Here is a 19,862-nt window from a genome sequence, read left to right on the forward strand (position 1 = left end):
GAGGTTCACACTTGGCTCAGTGCTGCTGGTTTCACTGCATCTGAAAGCAGACTCAGAGACAGCGTGGTGTCTAATTTACGTGCAAAATCAAAGAATTCCGATTTCAAGGGTTTCGTTTAAATGAAAATTGAGATTCTGGAGAAGAAAACAAAACCCACTAAAACAGGAAGGATGGTATTGTGGTTAAGTTTCTAGTATAGGGCTGTGAAGACCTGAATTATGTTCCATTCCTAGCCTTTCTGCAGACTATCTCACTCTCTGACTTCAAGCAAATCACTGAATCACTTGGTGCTTCAGTTCCCCTTTTCTAAAGATGTTGTTGGTGATTTGATCAGTTTAGATACTGAGCATTCATGTAAGAGCTACCATGTACAGTATCAGCACAAGAGAGGCTCTAACCTCAAAAGACGAATAGTCAAAATATGTGACCCTATTTACTGAACTGTTTTTGCAAGAAAATAGCAATTCTATATTAATTCCTACACTGATCACCCACTTGCTATACCAAACTCTAAAGAACATGCTGTCCCACAGACACATTGGGCTGCCCACTAATCCAGATTCATAAAAGAATCAGTGTCTGCTTCTATTCTCAAAAGCTAGGAAAAAGCTAAAATGGGGAGTGCTTGCTGATTTCCTAAGCCTTTCAGGTTTTCTGCTTTTTTTTCCCCAGATGACTGTCCCTGCAGTGGGGATGAATTCAGCAGGGTGTGGAATGCCTCATAATGGAATTTATACAGGGGAATACCACACATGGTATCACACCCTCCTCTCTCCTGGTGGTTTCAGAGGGTGAGGAAAGGCTTGGAGCACAAAGAGAGGAAGCTCTGCCTGGATTATTCCGCTGTTAGTTGGAATAAAGAGTGTGGGGTTTGGAAAACTAACCAACAGGCAAATGTTCATATATCCCCAATAGACATAGTACTGTCCTGCCTTCAAAACCATCTTCAGAACCATGTTTTTTTCTCTTGTTGTCTCCTGGCAGACCTTACCTGGCATCCCTATTCCCAATGCTTTCTAAACAGATTCTCTGTCACCTTTGTCCTGTTTCTAGCCAGTAAGCCATGCTCCTGCTGCAGAAATGATGAGCAATTCCTCTGAATTTTCTGTCATTTTTCAAAACAATTTTTATAAAATAGGGCTAAGGACTTTTGTTTTTAAAAAAACTTAATTTGTTTTTTATCCTATCTTTTGGAGTTTTACTGATATGAACCTTCAGAGCAAAAAGCATTTGCTTTCCTGCTCTAGAAACAAGGGAGAAAGGAAGATGGGGTAATGTCTCCCAATAATATTCTTTCCAGATTTTGCTTTTCGTTTCTGAGACCATCAGCAGGGAAGGGAACACAACTTTCTCCATATGGGGAAAAATAGGCATTTCACATGGAAGGCTTTACTTACCAAACAGACTCTAATTCACCTTACATAAAAGCAGCAAGCGCTCCTTAAGCTGCCAGAGCAGGGATCAGAATCACCTGGAGTGGCAGCAGTGCTTTCTCCTTCAGTCCCGTATCTGCGATGTCCTCCCGTGTGCTGCCCCGCAGCCCTGCCCGGTCCCCGCTTCTGCGCTGCCCTCTGCTGGGTGCAGTGACCGCGGCCGGGCGGCCCTGCTGGCACCGAGCTCTTCCAAGGCTCACACTGCCGGGGGAAGGGAGGGAGAGGATGCAGAAAGGAAACGGAAGAATGGGAATGGAAGGTGGCAAGAACTAAACATGAGTGACTGAAAATAAAGATTTCCCAGGACAGCTCAACTTGTGAGACCCTCACATCTAAACCCTCAACTCCTGTCACAAAAACTTCAACTCACTGTTCAAATCTCCTTCGCACACTACAGCTGAAGCCTACTTCTCCTGGGCACTTCTCCTAAGGCACTTCATGGAGCACCCTGAACCATCTCACCATGATTCATGTAGGGATGGTGTCAAACCCCATAAGCAGCAGCAGCCTGACACACTTGGCTTCTGGTGTCCAAGCTGGCAGGTTCACTCCATCACTCTCCTCTGTAACTGGGACTTCACCTACCCATTTGAGCCTTGCCAAGCTCTGAAGCTTGCAACTGAATATTATTACCACATTCCTGCTCAATGAACACGATGTTTTGGACAGACACTTTGTCAGCTGCACTACTCAGTCCAAGGCTGACAGACTGCATGTGCACCTGCAGGATCTTTCTTTCCCCTGTGATCTTACAAAATTAAAAATTACATGAAACAGCTTTCCTGGCACATCTACAGCAACCTTCAGCCAACTCCATCTCATGTGAGAAACACACCCCACTGTGCTGTATTGTAGCTATAAGTGCTCTGCCCCTGAAAGGCACAGCGACAGCGGGACAAGGCTGCAGCAGCAGGGAGGGAGCTCGCTGGGCACCCCGGGACTGGGGGAAGAGTTAAGAGGATCTGAGATGTGCTTTTGGTTCTGATTTACCTTATCTTGAGAGAGTTAAGCATTTCAAAAACCTTTTCTTTGCAGGGTAAGAGGGACTTGGCTAAGTAGACTTTAAGCTGTTAAGGGCAAGGCCTGGCTGTACCACCTGTGTGAACACCAACAGCACTGTATCCAAACCAGCCACAGAATCTACTCCTGAATGGAGCACACTATGCCAAAGCAAAGAGTGGCAATATTGCAATATTGCATGTTCAGATTCTAAGGAAAGTTTCAGTTCCACCACTCCTTCATGCTTTTGCTTTACACAGTAAAGCAGATGAGCTTTCCCCAGCAGCTTATGCCAAGTCTTGACTAAAGCTCTGTTGCTCAAAACTTGAGAGAGGAGTCTGACATAAACTGAATCTCTGTGCCAAGTCTTAAAATTAATGGCAGACTGCTTATCCAAATTCATGACAACTATGCTCTTGCATGACAGAATATAAGCAGTAAATTTTGGTGGCTAAAACATCATAAAAAATTTCCAGATTCACCTATTGTACACTGGCTGCACATCACTGTAAGGTGTTGTATTGCCATCGGGTTAAGTCAGTCTGTGACTGCACTGGATTTTGAAAAGAATATTTAGTCTCAAAGCAAGAAATACATTTCCTCAACTTTTCACTCCAAAGGACAACTCACAAGGCACTGCCAACCCCTCTCCCCTTAATCATTTGACGGAGACATTTCCTTTGCATTGTCACAAAACATCATGTTAACTGCAGGGAAACTTCTTGGCCTTTAAAATGTGGTGGTTATTACTTTAAGAAACATCCTCTTTGGAAGAAAGACTATACTGGGCCTGCTCAAGGAGAGCACATAAGACACTGGTGTGGTATTTGAGGTTTCAAATCTCCTTTTGGTGAGCAGGAGAGCATTCCAAGTATCCAGAACTGGCTGCTGGCAAAGTTATAAATACATCTGGGATTTGAACAGTTACTTTTAATTCTGTTTACTCTGGAGAAAACTCCGGGGAATTTCTGCTTTGAGAACTCAAACCTCACTGTAGTGTCTTTACAGTCTTCTCAGTGGAAGGATCATAAGGCTGTCTGAATGCTTTTCACACTTTGAGATTATGGATCTAATATTTTGTCCTTTCTTGAACATTTAAATTATACTTTAAGTTGTCTATCTCTTATGTCTGTGCTGACCTGTTACCTCTGAGGAGAGCAGCTATTTTCACGTTAACCCCCCGCAGTGGTTGCTTGCTTGCTTTTCTTGTTATTTCCCTCCTTACGTTTTGAGGTAGCTGCCAGTCAGAGCCTCATCCATCACCTACCTCTAGTGTCCCCTGGCCTCCCTGGGGCCTCAGAGCGCTCCCGTGGCTCGAATTTCCCCCGCAGCACCTCTCGACCCTGCCCACGGCCACCGCCTGCTCCGGAAAAAAAAAAAAAAAAAAAAACAAGAAAAGACACAGTCAGATAGAAGAGAGGTTGAAGAGCATCCCCAGCGGCGGGGCGCTCTCCGCAGCCGGTGCTACCGCTGGCTCAGGGCCACTTAGTAGGAAAGCGAAAGTGAACGTACCATGTGTTTTCCGAGAAGGCGGGGGAGGAGCCGAGCCGAGCTGGCCGCGTTAAATAGAAAGCCGGGGCGATGCGCGGCCACAGAGCACTGGAAGTGCCGCTCGCCCGCCCGCCCCGCGGCAGCCCCGGCTCGCCGCGGCGCCAGGCAGGGCCCCCGCCGGAGGATGCTCGGCCGGCCGCCGGGGCCAGGACCAGGACTAGCAGCAGGACTGGCACTGGCAGCGTGTGCTGCGCTCCGGGGACGGCCCCCATCCGCGGCACCCCGAGGTAAGGGAGGGTCTCTGCCCCGGGGGGTCCGCGCCAACGGCGCCGTGCACCGAGGGGGCTCGGGCGCCGCAGCCACATGAGCTCAGATTTCGGAGGAGCCCCGCCAGATGTGCAGGAGCGTGGTGACTTCGGAGATCTTGCCTTTTAATTTTTTTTTTTTTTTTTTTTTTTTTTTACATACATTTTCCCCTCCCTTTTTGGCTCAGTGTCCATGGTCAGACAGACCTGTTGTGCCTGTGTAAAATAGTGGGACAAGCACTAACGGGAGCCCGCAGCGGGGTGTGCAGGGCCCCGCGCCGGCGGTGGCGCCGGGACAGCCCCGAGTCCGCAGTGCCCGCACGGCCGCGCCGCCTCCGGCACCACCGGGACCAGCCGGCACCAGCTGGGCCGGGCCCGGACCCCAAAGAAGGCTCTGCTCCTCCGCAGTCCTGGCACCCTTGTCCCAGATCCCTGCCCTGGCTTTCGGGCTCCGAAGGCTGGCGTGTCTTCTGTTTGCTCTGTTCTTTGGAAAGGCGTTGCAAACTCTTCGCTTGGTTCCCTACGGCTTCTGCTAGGGAGTCCTTTGATTTTTAGATCTCGGGCTTAGTGCTTATTTCTCCCCAAGGTGTCCTGAAACTAAATTTTAAACTTTAAATACTGAGCGATAATCCTGGACCAGTAATTGGAAAAACTGGCATCAGTTTTCCTTTTGCTTCAGAGCAAGCCCAGTACTACTTTCATCCTGTTACTTGCCAGCTTAAGGATTTTATAACCCTCGTAGGTGCTTGAGGAGGTAATATGACCTAAATGAAAGCAAACATCAAGTTGTTAAATTAGCACACACAGGAATCCAGCGGCATGCTTTCTTTGAAATCCTCATTAGCATGTTACCCTGAACTGTGAGTCGGCTGAGGGATTCATTTCTGAGAATCCTTCAAGGTTTCTCAACAAGCTGCTGTTGCAGATCTATATCTGACTATAGGGATAAATCCTAAAATCTATGCTTGCCAGTAAGGTCAAGGCAGCCAGCGGAGATGTATTGAACCACACTGTCAGAGACAGACATTTCAGGCCAAACTCATTCCTGGTGCAGCACTGCTAATTCCTTTGAAGTAACACGAGGGATGAATTTAGTCCCTCATGTTGAAAGATATATCAATAGGAAGCAATTTAGATTGGGCCACTTAAAGAGCATGTGATACAAAAAAGAAAGAGAGACTGCAGAGTAATGCTTTAAGGGTTCACAGAGGTTGATTTGTATAAGCTAGTAGGTTGTAGCACTGCTGTCCCAAGGGAAACCTGGGGGAAATTGCATTTTATGGCTGAGCCTCAGGTTAACAGGAGAGAGGAAGTAAGTTTTAGGATTACTGTGTAAATTGACCGTGTTACAGGCTGCCTCTACAAGTTGCACTTCAGTTATACAATGGCACCTCACCTCACTCTCTTCCCCAGTTATCTGGGAACACAGCCTTCACCCACTTTCTCCTCTTCACACAGTGCATGCATCAAATAACAACATTGTGTGCTGAGTTCTGACATTGTAGTTGGGAAGGCAGAAAAATTGGTAATTCAGTTATAAAACCTTGTAGATTTGTTCTTTAAAAACTTGAGAATGGGAGAGGGTGTCCATGAGATGACTTCTCATTGAGAAGCCATCTGAGTTGCTAGGGCCTGAAAGGGCTTATAGCAGGGAAACTGTATTATCTTCTGTAGCTGTTAATGATCCTTGCTAAATACTTTTGGAGCCTTGGAATTTGCCTAGTGATAGGCTGCTAATCTTGTCCAGAAGAGAGCAGTTGTTTTCCTGGTGTAAATTGGAAAATGAATATTTGATAATGGGTGGGAGGTGTGTCAATGGAAGAGTCGTTCATTCAGCGATCGCAGCCTGTCCCTGGGGATCGATCTCACACGGTGTCTCTCTCTCCTTGGCGTTTCAGAGTAGCTGCTGGAGGGCCGCCCCGCCGTAGCCGCTGACGCTATGGAAGACCGCATCGGCTGCTCTCGGCTGTAGGATGGTAGCGCACAGCAAGGTGTCAGCAGATAATGCACTTGGAGCAGACCCAAGACGGCTTCTTGACCCCCCGGCACGGGATCGCTCACAGGCACGAGGCTTCCAGGGCTCCGGCCGGCCCGGCACTGTGCAGGCACAGGGCAACACACACTTCCGAACCTTTCGCTCCCAGGCGGATTTCAGTAGCATCACTCGAGCCAGCAGCCTGCTGGATGCCTGTGGCTTCTACTGGGGGCCTCTGAGTGTCAGTGCTGCCCACGAGAAGCTGAAGTCTGAGCCCGAGGGCACCTTCCTCATCAGGGACAGCACACAAAAGAATTGCTTCTTTGCCATCAGTGTTAAGACTGCAACTGGGCCCACCAGTATCCGGATTAACTTTCAGAGTGGGCGTTTCAGCCTGGATGGCAGCAAAGAGACTTTTGACTGTCTTTTTAAGCTGCTGGAACATTACGTAAGCTCCCCAAGGAAGGTACTGGTTACCCCCCTTCGCAAGGTCCGGGTGCAGCCACTGCAGGAGCTCTGCCGGAAAAGCATCGTGAAGACTTTTGGAAGAGAGAACTTAGATCAGATCCCACTCAATCCTGTTTTAAAGGACTATCTGAAATCCTTCCCATTTCAGATATAAGTGCAGCATTAACTGTAGAGGGACACATTAGACATGTGTAATGAAATCCAGTTTCCTGGGTTTTTAAATATGTTTGACAGTGAGCAAACTTATTTTTGTAGCAATTTGCTGTATTTTGCGATGGAACCTGAACACTTGACTTCTTATGTTTACAAAAACTGTTTGCACAAACCTGGGGTTTTAAAACCCTGGCACAATTTTTCTGCCAAGCAGAATATTTTACTATTTTATAATATTTTTAATGATATTAACATAATAAACTTCATTGTCACAGTTTTTAAAAAAATAGCATCTCTGTTTTTTGTTTTAAAGGCTCTGGCACCTATCCTGCTGGCAGACTAGCTGCTTAACTCAATGTGTAAGTGCAGACAGGTCTCCATGTGGTCCTGCTTCTTTGCCCTACCAAATTAGTCTTAGTGCTAGACCAGCAGGCAGAGGATTCCTGCCTGCAAAAGCCTACAACAAAAAAGGCTAAGCAAGTAGAAAATATACTTAGGGTGAATCTTCCCCGGAATCCATCTCTCTCCTAAATCCATGAGAACAGGGACAATGCATTAAGACTGCAGTGATGCATAGTTTTTGACAGAGTAAATCAAACCTTTGGCTGAGCAAACTGCACCAACACTGGTTTGCCTTAGTTCTGATGAAAGGTGCAAAGCCCTAAGCTAGAAGAAGTTGCTGTCTGACATAATCAAACCCCATGAACCTCGGTGGGGAAAAATAAAACGATCCAGATATGTTCACACACTTTAAAAGTCTGTGAAAGCTGTATCATTGTGATGCACTGGGGAAGGGATAGCTTAGTTCCTTTTGAAAATTTGCATACACAGATGGCAAAGGTGCAGACATCCTTAGACCTAAAAGAGGTGTTTCTCATCTTAAATTCCTCCTGATCTACAGAGCAGAGATTTGACACGTTAAAAGAATCTGTTAGTTAGCTCCATGACAGCATCCAGAGAGCATAAGCCTCTACATTTGTAGCTGTAATTTGTAGTGGCTAAACTGCATTCAGAGAAAGTTAAAGTACATTAGACTGTTCTGTTTCCATCTGCTCATGAAACACAAAAACAGTGCCCCCAGAAACTGCAGCTATGAATGACTTGAGATGCCTGATTTGGCAGAGTGTCATCTGCATTATGAGAAAGTAATTCTCTCCCCCAAGCATTTCCTGAAATCCATGAAAAACTTACTTAGAAAACTAGCTGAACCAAATCACTTCAAAAAAAGCAGAGTCTTTCACAGAAATGTACTCTATCAGCCCCGATCTACAAGTGCTTACAGGAACTGCAAGCAGTAAATGAAGTCATCTTCAGAGTTTGGGAGACAAAAGGTCTCTCCCCCTACTGAATTCACATTCCTTTTAAAGATAAAGCCACTTTTAGAAGACACTGAGTGTATATTCTATAGTGATCCTTACTGAATCATTTGTTTAACATTTACCACATCAGCCCTTCATTGATGTTTCTTTGGAATAAATAGGTTTCCTCCTCAAACATGACTAAGGATCACTCAGTGGACTGGACATTATGAAAAGAGGGAAAAAGAACACACAGGCATTATCATGTGAGTTTCTGGTGCAGTTGCTTCCCTAAAAATGTTCTTTGGATCAGTCCTAAAACAAGAAAGCATTTCTACTTAATTCTAAAGTTGGAAGTAGTTGTCAAATGATGCATTTTCCCACAGCAACTCCAAAGATAAAAATTTGGGAAGTAGTGAATGCTGTGCTACGCAGCAGATAGGAGAGTGGAGCAAAACTACTGCCTGAATGTGAATAGCACTGTTAAATTGGAAAAAAGGTCTTTGTAGAGTGAAGGCTGCCAGACTGGTTTGCTGTCAGCAGATTGTTATCCCTTTCCCATACTCTTTTTCCCAGCTCCACTCTAGTTCTTTTAACCCTTCAGGCTCCAAACTAATGGCTCCTGCCCTGCTATACAGAAGAATATGAGTCCACATGGCAGCATTACTGGTAGAACAAGTACAATGTAACTTAGAAGGTCCTCTGCTACCTCTGAGAAAACCAAGAAAAAATACATCAGATACAGAATAAGGGGCTTGCGACTGAGAGGTGTGGAATGAAAAGTCTAAGGATCAAGTCAATTTCTTTTTATTCCTGGCAGAAATAAACCTGTTTTCTTTCTCTCTTTTATTGCTCTAGAGCAAGTTTAGCAGAAATAACCCATATTCTCCCACATGAGGTGCCTAAATACCTTCATTTTCTCTTTATTATGAAATACAAATATGGGATAGCTCAGAAAAAACATATAACCAAAACTATAAATAAGGACAAGAAGGTCAGAATTGTATAAAATGTCTCTTAAGAGGAGACAAAGCTGATTTGTATTTTTAAATTACCTTATCTTTACGTGCCTTATTTTTCTTCCCCTTCCTTTCCTTCTCTCTGTCTCTCTCTCTCCCCAGCATACAATTCAATGACCAGGTAGATCCTCCTTCTAGTAGGAATAAGGAAATCCTAACCACAGGATGTCTGTTCACAATATCACTCTGACCTTACTTCTCTAAGAGCAAGTCAGGAGCTCTCTAAAATACCTGCTTACCTGTGTATACTGATTTAAGGGTGGTGTCACATCTAAGGGGCACAGCAGGAATCTCCTGAAGATTTCTGTAGGAATTTCAGCTGTCAAATCTCTCATCCTCGGTTTTAACAGAGCACCAGCAAAGTAAAATACGGATTTTGCAGTACTCTGCACCTAAAGCAATAGAAGTATGCAACAGATTTCACTCCCTCCTGCTAAATGAAGAGTGGTGATTCCAGTCCCTTCCCCTCACCCAGCTCTTTCCTCTGTCCTTTAGACTGTGGCTGAAAAGTGAAGTAAACAGTCAATCAGTTAAAGGACTGTGGGAGAATTTGGGCAGTGTTCAGCATGGCAAAGCCATGCTTTTGAAGAGGCTGCAATATTTCCCGTTAGTGGGGAAGGACAGCTTTGAAATAATGCCATTTGCAGGGTGGCTGTGTCACCCACAGGAGCCTGTGTCCCTGGAGCCCCGGGCTGGGCTCTGAGCAGGGCCCTGCTCCGGGACTCCAGCTGAGCCTCCTGACCCTTCGGACTGAAACATGTTCATGTTCAGAGTAGTTAAATGACACACCATGCAAATCTGTAAAACACTTGCTGACGAGCAGAGCCAGTTATTAGACCTGTAGAAGTTCTGAAAGCTGTTTATTGAAGCTGAGGAAACCTAGTGAGTGCTCAGGAGGAGGAGCTTGTTGAACGCCAGGCAGGGCCCTTGCCACTGTGGTCACACTAATTCTGTTATGATTGAAGTCATTTACAAGAAGTGAGGCTTCAGCTGCAGTCAGCACTGATGCTATTTTCAACAGACAAGAAAAAAAGTGTCCCCTAGGGCAAGAGGCTGCCCGTATCTCGCCATCAATACTGTTCACCGTGCCCGTAGGGAAGCCTCTGTTGAACACCCATCCAGCTCCCTGCGCAGCTCGGGGCCAGCCCTTCCTCTGGTGCGGGGCTGGCGTTCAGCCCTGCCTCTCCTGCCCCCCTCCACCCACGGTGCCAGCAGCTGTGCCAGCAATGCATTTATTCATAGATTCCACTGATTCCACAAAGGCAGTGTAACAGGGACTTAATTTGGACAACACACGGCTTTCTGTGCAAAGTAAGCTAACAACTGCCCTTGCCATAGGTTTCCAGGAAGTTTCTCCCAATTGCCACTAAGTGCCATTCAAGACTTTTCATTGCCTCTGACTTGTCATACTTCTGCATAATTCAAATCCTGTCACTGTATCTGTAGTTTTCATCCACAGCTGTTTCCCAGTACAGCAGCCAAATTTGCAACACTCTAGTCCAATTTTCTCCTTGTGTCACCATGGAATAACAGAAACATGGGCCAGCAGGAAGTGTAAAGAGAAGCCCAACTTCTCCCACACAAACCACTGCTCAAGTAGGGCAAAGCAGCAAAGGCCAAAGAGTCAGAATATAAACTCCTGACTGACAGACAGCTGAGTTATCCACATGCCAGTATTCCCCTCTCTCTGCAGCTCAGTGACATACTTTGGATGTAGCTATTGAAGACAAGAATGATAGATGATTGTACATAGAAAAACAATTTCTCTATAGTCTTCAACTATGAGAGGAGCAGATACATTGTCAACATGGAGTATCAGCCAAACACAGTAAGATAAATAACTAACTGCACCATAAGCCCCATTTGCCCAGTTTCATTCTGTTCTTCATAATTTTAGCAAGGCAAAGTAGGAACACCTTTCTGTTGTCATTTTAATCTCAGTCACTCTTGATTTTAGTTATTCTTTGTAACTCCCAGCCATGTAAAAGAGTGGTAAATCTGGCCATCACTCTTGAAGAGATACAGAGGATACCATCCAGATATCTGTAGGAAAATTTTAGGTTGACCAAAATCAGTTTCCAGGGAATGACTGACTTTTCTGCAGATAGTTTTATTAAATAATAGTAAGTATCTTTTAAAAATTAAATGCAAGAGCTATGATTGCATCACAAAGATTTCTTAGTTGATAGAGCATCAACAAACTCACAGGCTGAGAGTGCTCTGTTTTGATGCTGTAAGTGTGTACACAAGGTTGTGTGCAATTTCCTACCCCATTCCTTGCAGCTCTGCAGAGTATTTGCAAATCAACCCTGTGCCCTTCAAATTGAAACTGCCCTTCAAACCAAACTTTCCCCAAATCAACTTCCTTAGAGCAGAAACTAATTATTACTGGAATTTGAGTCAGATTGAACTTTCAGGCTGAGATTTTAGGTATCCTCTCTGGGATTTGAACAACTTCTTGTTCTCAGACTGAGCACTGAAAACAGAAGCGAACATAAAATATTGTCCCCAAAACGTTACAACACAGACTGAGGCTTACAGATTTTGTAATTCTCAGTGTAATAGTCTCATTTGGTTATTTCTTGACCTGCCTGTGTACCAATTAGTGTTCAGACAGTCTAGACAGATCTGGAGGTGGAGCTGGTATATCCTAGAGACTCATGAAACTTAAGTAGGATAGGTATTATCTCTAACATTATCATTAGGATGAATTTGGGAGATACATCTGCTACACAACAAGTAAGGTTAGTAGCTATTCTCTTAGCTCTGTCCAGAGAAAAAACAATAAATCTTTTTCCCAGCATCTATTCTACATACACAATCCTTTCAGAAATAGCTTTCACAAATGTTTCAGAAATTATTTTGTTTTCTGTCACACATTCTCATTTGCTCTCACCAGGTAAGTTGTTCACACTAGCTAATTTAAACAGCTGAATGAGATGAAAATCAGAAGCTTTCAGAAAGTTGCATAACTGCCAAGACCTGCCAACTAGGTGCCTAAAATACATCATGTGAACCCTTCCCCACTTTTCTCCCTAGTTCCCAGCAAAGCCAGCTATACAAAGTAAAATGAAGTGAGAAAGGTTTACAGTGTTATATACAACTGCCTTCTGTTTAAAATAAACTGAAACTATATTTCAGTACCTCAAGCCTATTTCAGCTTGAGATAAGATCTTCCCTTTACAGAATCTTCTTTATCTAATCTCTCACAGTCAGTCAACAATTACGTGATTAACGGTAAATCCATCGCTGGCCCAAGACTAAATGTATTATGTATAATTCACTCTCTTATGCAAAAGCAGGTATTTTTGTTTGAAGAAGCAGAAAATACTATGTTTTTGTAGGAAAAGGAGAAAATTCTTGTCAATGTCTGTAAAACTGGCAGCCAACAGAAGTTTTTCCCAGACTTTTCATTACAACAGCACAGTAGTCCTGAGCACAAGCACACTCTTGTAGCCCAAGCTCTGCATCACATACCTGTTACCTCTTGCATGTGTTCAGCATGCACTGTATTTGTATAATTATATGCAAAGTAGATTTGGTGCCTTTCTTCAATAAAAATTCTCAGTTGCAGTATTCTCAGGCCAGTACATTTGGCAATGTAATTTTGATTTTCATACAATTTTCTGGCTGCTGTAGATTTTCTCACTGCTATTGCTGCACAGAACAAGCTGAGGCTCTGTCAGGCTAAGCTGTGATAACAGAACATACCACCAACCTGCTTTTCAAGCAGAGTTTGCTATAGCTTTCCTCTCTATGGATGCTGATCACAAAGGTTTAGGTGTACAATGGCATTGACAACCAATATTGTTCTACTTTGTCAGCTATGCTGACAGTGATTCCTCTGAGTTTCTGGTCTGTAAAGAAAAGGAGAAAAGGCTGCAGTAAGAGAAATGTTTGACCTGACAGGGAAATCACTACTGGCCCGGGGAGCAGATCTATCTAAAGCACCCCAAGGTTCATGCAGAGTGTTGGAACTCTCAGTGCTGTGGTGCACTCCCAACAATTGGGATGTGCATGTGCTGCTGTTACTCCTCACCCTGCTGAACAAAGCACTTCACTCCTTTCTGGAATGGATAACTGAGGCAACAAGAGTCTAGAAGGATGCTCAGAGATGAGTGTTTGCACACAAGGACAGTGATTCCTCCATCATCCTCTAAAGCCAGAGAAGCCAGCCACAGTAAGCACCTCACAGGGTGGTGTGGGTGACCTTCTCAGCTACTCTTTTTGTCTTTAGCTCCATGGCTGTCTTGGCCCAGGTCACATTGCCATTAGGGATGTTGTTAAGGGTTTCTTAACAGGCTGCAGTGTACATTTGTGCTTGGGAATTAAATAAGAACATCTCACCTAATTTGTGTGTTGCAGTTGTAAAGGTCTCAAGCACTGGTGAAATTAAATCTCTTCAACTTTGTGTAGGGACAACACAGTTCTGAGGACTTCCAGCTTAGTAGAGAACATACCTGGAGCACTTGGTAAGTTCTAATATGCAAAATTGAAAGAGTAGCCTGCTCTGGCTTTCAATTTTAGGAGCAGGAGCCATGTTCATATTGGTCAGAGGGATTTTCTGTGGAGTCTAAATGCAAATAAAGGAGAAGAGAGTGAGAAAGAATGTGAATCAGCAGGGCCACTGAAGCTGTAAGGTACAAAAGATGATCCAGCTAGGCACACAAGTACTTGGGATAGGAAAAGAAAATAGGAAAGAACAGAAGTCCAGCCCTTGGCTGAAGTGCTACTGAAATGAGGCTTAGGACTCTCCAAACAAGAAATTTTCTCTTGCCCTGTGATTCTGGAATTCTGCATTATATAGTTTGAGTTTCATTTTGTTGTCTACCAGCAAATTATTCTGTGCATGATACCACTTTACTTGTAATCTCGCCCCAGCTTTTATATGGATAATTTAGGCTGATTTTCACAGCATATAACAGAATGTGTACAATTTTTTTCTTTTTTTTATGACCTTTAGACAGAACTACAAGTGTCTCAGTAATAGAGTTCTCAGTAAAGAGACAGAGAAACTATGAGCTGGGTTTTGAAAGAATTGCACAGGGAATAATGACTGCAAGGGGATACAGGTTTAGGTTCTCACAAGTTCTCTTGCCAGCTCTAAACTCCATTACAAAAATGGAGTCCCAGGTGCAGAACAGTTCTACACCTAATTTAGAACTTTTAACTCTAAGATTCAGGCCTGTTATGTAATCCTGCATAATCCAAAGCTGCTCATCTTCCACTGACAACAGTGAAGGCCTGAGCCTTTACTGAGGACTTGAAGAAGCCAGTTATTTCCCATACAATTTATGCTACTGTTAGTCCAAATTTTTAGAACTTGAACTGACTGCAAGTTGGTTTTAACAGCCTCTAGTGCTTGAGCTGAAATGAATGCAGTCCCTTTTATTGGAGCTTAATCCACATTAAGGGTACAATTAAGATAATGTGCTGATTGAAGAGGATAAAAAGGAAGAGACACCTTTTAGGCACCTTCATAAGGCAGCAGCTTTTTAAATAACCTTTAGCAAAGTATTTATGAAACTCCCCTAGTCTGAGTCATAAAGTGTTTATGTAGCAGACAGATTATGAAAGTAGCTTGGTCTCAGTAGTTCTAAAACATACAGATGTTTTAACCACTCTCTGTTGGGTTATGCGATCATTTATACATTTGTACTAGGATGGTTCTGGCCAACTGTAATTCAGAAAATTCTTCAAAATAGCACCTTGAAAATTTGTTGAGAATCTAGAGCCTTGACCTGCAGAGACTATGTGGCACCACATCAAAACTGATTAAGAGAAAATAAACTAAATTCAAAGTAAGAATAGGTACAGTCTACTCACTTTAATTTTCTGCAGGTTTTTCTTTTAGTTAGTTACATAATGAGAAGATTGTACAGTAAATCACTAGTGCAACAGGCACTGGTATTCAAACACAAGGAAAACAAATCCCTTCCTTTTAATTCAAGTCCATCCGGCTTCCCATGATTTCCTGTTCTCCAGTGCAGTTCAGTTCCTAGGAAGAGTTGCACAATACATATGCTCTGTTGCCTGTGCTAACAAAGTAATTGACCTGCCATGAAAAAGCTGGCATAAATATTATCTCCTCCTGGTAACTACTAACAGCTAAATTGCATGTGGTAATAATCCTTTTTGCTATTAATGTAATTTTAAACAGACATAATGTTTAAAAATCTAAACAGAACAAACAGTAGCATGCCCTGTTCCCTGCAGGAGGTACAATAAGTGACACACTTACTGTAAAATAACTACATCAGCTCTACCACAACTAAAGAATGTATCTCCCAGTCACAGCCATCTAAATTTGCTGGTCAAATATGATTCTCCGGGAAATTAAGGGTGAGGAGGGAACGAGCATCATCAAACAATTCTTTCTAATGTTATTGGATTGGGGGGGGGGAGGGGAGCAGCCATCTTTCCACTGAACTCAGTTTCTGCTTCCTGAATCAATTCATGCTCTATATAGTTCAATACAAAGAGGTCTGAGGAGCATGAACTAGTCAATATTCAAATTCTGGTTCAGTTTTACTAATTTTACTGTAAGTCTAAATGAACAAAATGTATTATCAACTTGGAGCTCAGACTAGCAAACACTAGTCCTGCTTTGGAAATACTCCAGTCTGTGACCTTTTGTCTCAGCCATTTTAGGAAATGGAGCTGATAACCCAGGAGTAAGTCCAGGAAAATAAATTAAGCATCTGGAAACTGCATAGGAGTCTTCTTATGAGAAAGAATAAGGATTTAACAGTGAACAAATAAAATCCAGAAATATTTCTGGAGCAATGACTAAATCACAGGATTTCTCTGGCACAGGGAGCAACTGAAGCAGCAGCTTGCAGACTCCCCTGCTCTCCTCTCCTCAGCCAGAGATGCCCTAGGGATGCCCCACTGTTGCACAGCCTTCAGGGGCCACAGTGACTTCCCCTCTGCCACAGAAACCTGTGGAGTGCAGGACCTTCACCTCTGAGGAAGGCAACAAGGATTGAAACCAAATCCATTCCTGGCACTGGATCTGTTTGGCTGCTGAGGGAAGGAAAAGTCTTGGCAAATACAACTACTACATCAGGACTCTCATGTTGGATTGTGAAATGCTGTGAAAGGCCAAGCCCATCCATACACCTAAGACAACCATTTCCCAAGACCAAAAGCATGAAAAGGAGAACTTCTCAAGAACTAAATACTTCCATAAATCTCTGCTGAAGTAAGGGAAGTTTTGCTATGGATTGTAGAGGCAGCAGAAGCAGAACTGGATGACACACATATCAGGCTAACACAACAAGGGTTCCCCCTCCTAGGACTAGTCTTGATTTTAGTACAAAGATTTACTCACTGTGTGTCCCATCACATAACATCACCTGGCTTGCACTGGTCAGTTCTGCTTGTGAAGCACCTGCATAGCTCTGACAGTAACAGAAACAGGATGTCAGTACTGACAGAAAATTCAGGAGTACAAGAAAGTCTGAAGTGTTTCCTTGCCAATTCTTCTTGCACAGGCAGAAAGTGCACGACCTAATTCAGGAGAATCAGTTTGCAGATCAGAACATTAGTCTTCCATCTGCCATCTCATCAATGATAAACTTGAATGTAGTGGCTCTTGTATTTCAGGAGCCTGCCAGTGCTCAGATGCTTGGAGGCTTTGTTCTGATCTTTAGCACTTGATATGAGTAACACTGAGATTTCTTTTCAGGATTTTGCTCTGTCCTTTGTTTTACTTTGACAATCCCAAAGGACATAGCTAAAAGTCATAGTCATATCTGGGTCAAGATTTTCACATTTGATTACTGAATTTCTTGGAAAAAAATATTTCCCTGGGAGTCAGAGAGAAATTTGTGTATTGATTTCCATTAATATAGTATAATTCTAATAGCTGGATTTTTGATCAATACCTAGCTACAGTTCTTACAGAAAGTATTTGCACTCAAAGACAATCTGGGAGATGGGAGCCCTCTTTAAAAACCTCTGCTGGTTTCAGAAGCCTTACAAAACTCTGACAATGCAACCAGGGTGCAAGTAAGCAAGGAAGAGATAGGCAAAAGTGACAAATGTGGCTGTCCTGACTCTTCCACCCTCAAAAAGCTGGAAAATACATGGTAGGGGAAGGGGAAACTACTGTGGCATTTCCCAGTGTGTCTCCACCTGTATGATTTCCAAAATTGCTGTTACACAAGTTGTGGAACCTGCCCTGTCCCTTCCAAGTGGGAGGGGGCAGGCACAGACTTGCTGGAGCTGGATGACAGCAAAGGACAGAGGTAGGCAGACTTTCTCACCCTGTGTCTATACTGGCACGAGTAAGAAGTTCTGTAGTACAGGAAGAGCTGGTTCTGAGCCAACCTACTCAGACTGTCAGCAAGCATTAGTCATTCTGTTAATAGTCTAAATACAGCCACCCAGTTGTGCTTGGCAAGCTTGAATCTCTGTGCCATGTGCTGGTAGAAGGAGTCCCAGGCACCAGCTGAAAGACACGCTGCCAGTGGCTGGGGGAAGGCAAAACAGAGGAGGTGGGTGTGGTGTGAGTACACAAAGACACCTGTTGGGCCAATGAATATACTCAGGTAAGTGAGAACAAAGGAGAGGCTGCTGGGCTCTTTGAAAGTAATGATGGAAACCGTAACCATTGGGAAAGTGATGCCTGTTCACTCATTATGATGTTGCTATGTGAAATTTCCATGATTTTCCTTAAAATGGTGATTGTTTCACTTTGAAGTTCTTACTTGGTAGGGCAAATGCATTTATTCATGGAAAGTGGAAAAGTATCTCATTTCATCCAAGAAGCTGTAAGGTAATTCCTTTAGCCATTCATGCATGGCAGATCCTACTCCTCTTTCTTGCTGTAGCAGATAATTCTTTCCATTACCCACATAAACATTGCAGTGCCCTCAGTCTGTTCCTGTAACTGAATGTTTGATTCTCCAAGCTGAAAATAATAAGCAGGTTAAAAAAAGCTCTGAAAACCCAGACTCATCCATACTGTTTATGTTGTCTCCACTCTACCTTACTTTTACCCTTAAAAGTGTTAAAGGTGACCTGAACGACTTAGTCCAAGTAGCTGCTACTCTCAACACCCAATAAAACCTTTCTTTGAGTTGCTCTAAATCAAAACTGGTCAAGTCTGGTAAGTAAAACCAGTCCAAATCCACATTTTGCATTCTTGAAAGTGAAACTTTTCTCCGTTTTTTTTTTTTTTTTTGGTTTTTTTTTGTTTTTTTTTAAAATCCAGAAACAGCCAGAAGGCTGCTGGCTGTATATTTTGCATGATAGAAACAACGTAGGTGGAGCATTTTTTAAACAACTCAAGAGTGTGGTGGCACAGACAGCTGTGACAATCCAGCAGCTTCCCTCTCAACCTGGCCTTTCTTCATTCCCTCTCCAGGGCCATGGAATCCTATGGTGGATCCTTTATGATGGCTCTCAGACTCTTCTAGAGCCAAGACAACTCGTTACTTTAGGGGGAAAATAATCCAGTCATGTTGCAGTAAGGAGAAAAAATGGCTAAAAAAAAAAAAAAGTGTCCAAGAAATGTGGGAACTGGTGCCAAGAAGAGCAGGAGCACGTGGCTGGGATGGGCCAGTTCCTGTTTGTTTACAAAATTGGCAAACCCATCATGCAGAACATCAATAAAAGACAAACCTCTCATTGCAGACCAGAGTCACTGGACAGCTTTTGCAAGAACCTGCTGTTGAGTTTGGAAGAATCAGACTGGAAATAAAATGCTGAACTGAAAGCACATACCCCATAGCTGAGAGAAATTATTCAGAGTCTATTATTAATTGTGACACATAGGATCCAAAAATCATGTAAAGTGATTGCTAAATCTGTCACAGAAAGTGTCTTTCTGATATGAAAATCCTGAAGAAAAAGTTGAGTACAAATGTCCTATCTCTTAATTCTCCAGGAGGGGTAAGTTAAAACTTTAAATACTAAATACAGATTTCATAGGAAAAAAAAACCAAACAGCCCAAACCTTGACCAACAATCCCAAACTAAAACAAAATACCTGCAGTTAAGGCTGAATGGAGTAAAATAAAACACTGCCCAAAAGAAAAAACATGTCACTGACCAATCAAAGAATATTTCAAATTAGGCAAAATTCTCATTGAATTTGCTGCAGAAAGTTGACAGTGACCACAAAACTGATCTTCAAAAAATCTCCAAAAATTTAATTCTTCCTAAAACATCAGATATTTCTGGAAAAAGTAATTGAAGGGCTGGAGGAAAATCAACCAATTTTATTCGGGTAATTACACCTTCCTTCTGCATCTGATTGGATTTAATTTATGATTTCATGAGTAGGGCCATCAGATGTTAGCTTTGCATAAACCATACTGTCCTCAGGAGAGAGCTGCAGCTGAGTAAGAGCCTGAGTGTCTAATCCAAAAGATATTGCAATAGAGAGAACGTTTCCAATGATCTGTGGAGGTCTAGACCTCATAAGAGGAAGAAATAGCAGAGTATTTTCTGAGGGCACAAAGCACCAAAGCCTCTTGGCCAGCAGCAGACACCTGCAGGGACTATCACAAGGCTTCCTTTGGATAACTGGTACATACACATTGTCACTGCTTCAAAGAAGGCATACAAGACAAAACTGAGTTCTTGGAAAAATGGGAAGAGGAAGGAATAAAGGAGGGGAAAAAACAACAGCAAAACTTACTGGAATCCAAAATTATTTTCACAGAAAATGTGATGGGTTACTATAATTTGGAAAAATGATTGTTGCAAT

The 19,862-nt window shown here is 43.2% G+C and overlaps 2 protein-coding genes across 2 annotated transcripts in view; both read left to right on the forward strand.

Annotated features, from left to right (window-relative positions):
* The window catches only part of LOC306809324 (uncharacterized protein), a 303,319-nt gene that overhangs the window by 101,926 nt on the left and 181,531 nt on the right, over window positions 1-19,862 (forward strand). The gene's annotated exons all lie outside the window — the stretch shown is intronic.
* Window positions 4,011-7,112, forward strand: SOCS1 (suppressor of cytokine signaling 1). Its single transcript, XM_079320634.1, has 2 exons — window positions 4,011-4,211; window positions 6,128-7,112. Exon 2 carries the CDS (start codon window positions 6,203-6,205, stop codon window positions 6,824-6,826), a length of 624 nt encoding a protein of 207 aa, XP_079176760.1. The 5' UTR covers window positions 4,011-4,211; window positions 6,128-6,202; the 3' UTR covers window positions 6,827-7,112.

The sequence above is a fragment of the Erithacus rubecula genome, assembly GCF_903797595.1.
Source record: "Erithacus rubecula genome assembly, chromosome: 17".
NCBI lineage: Eukaryota > Metazoa > Chordata > Aves > Passeriformes > Muscicapidae > Erithacus > Erithacus rubecula.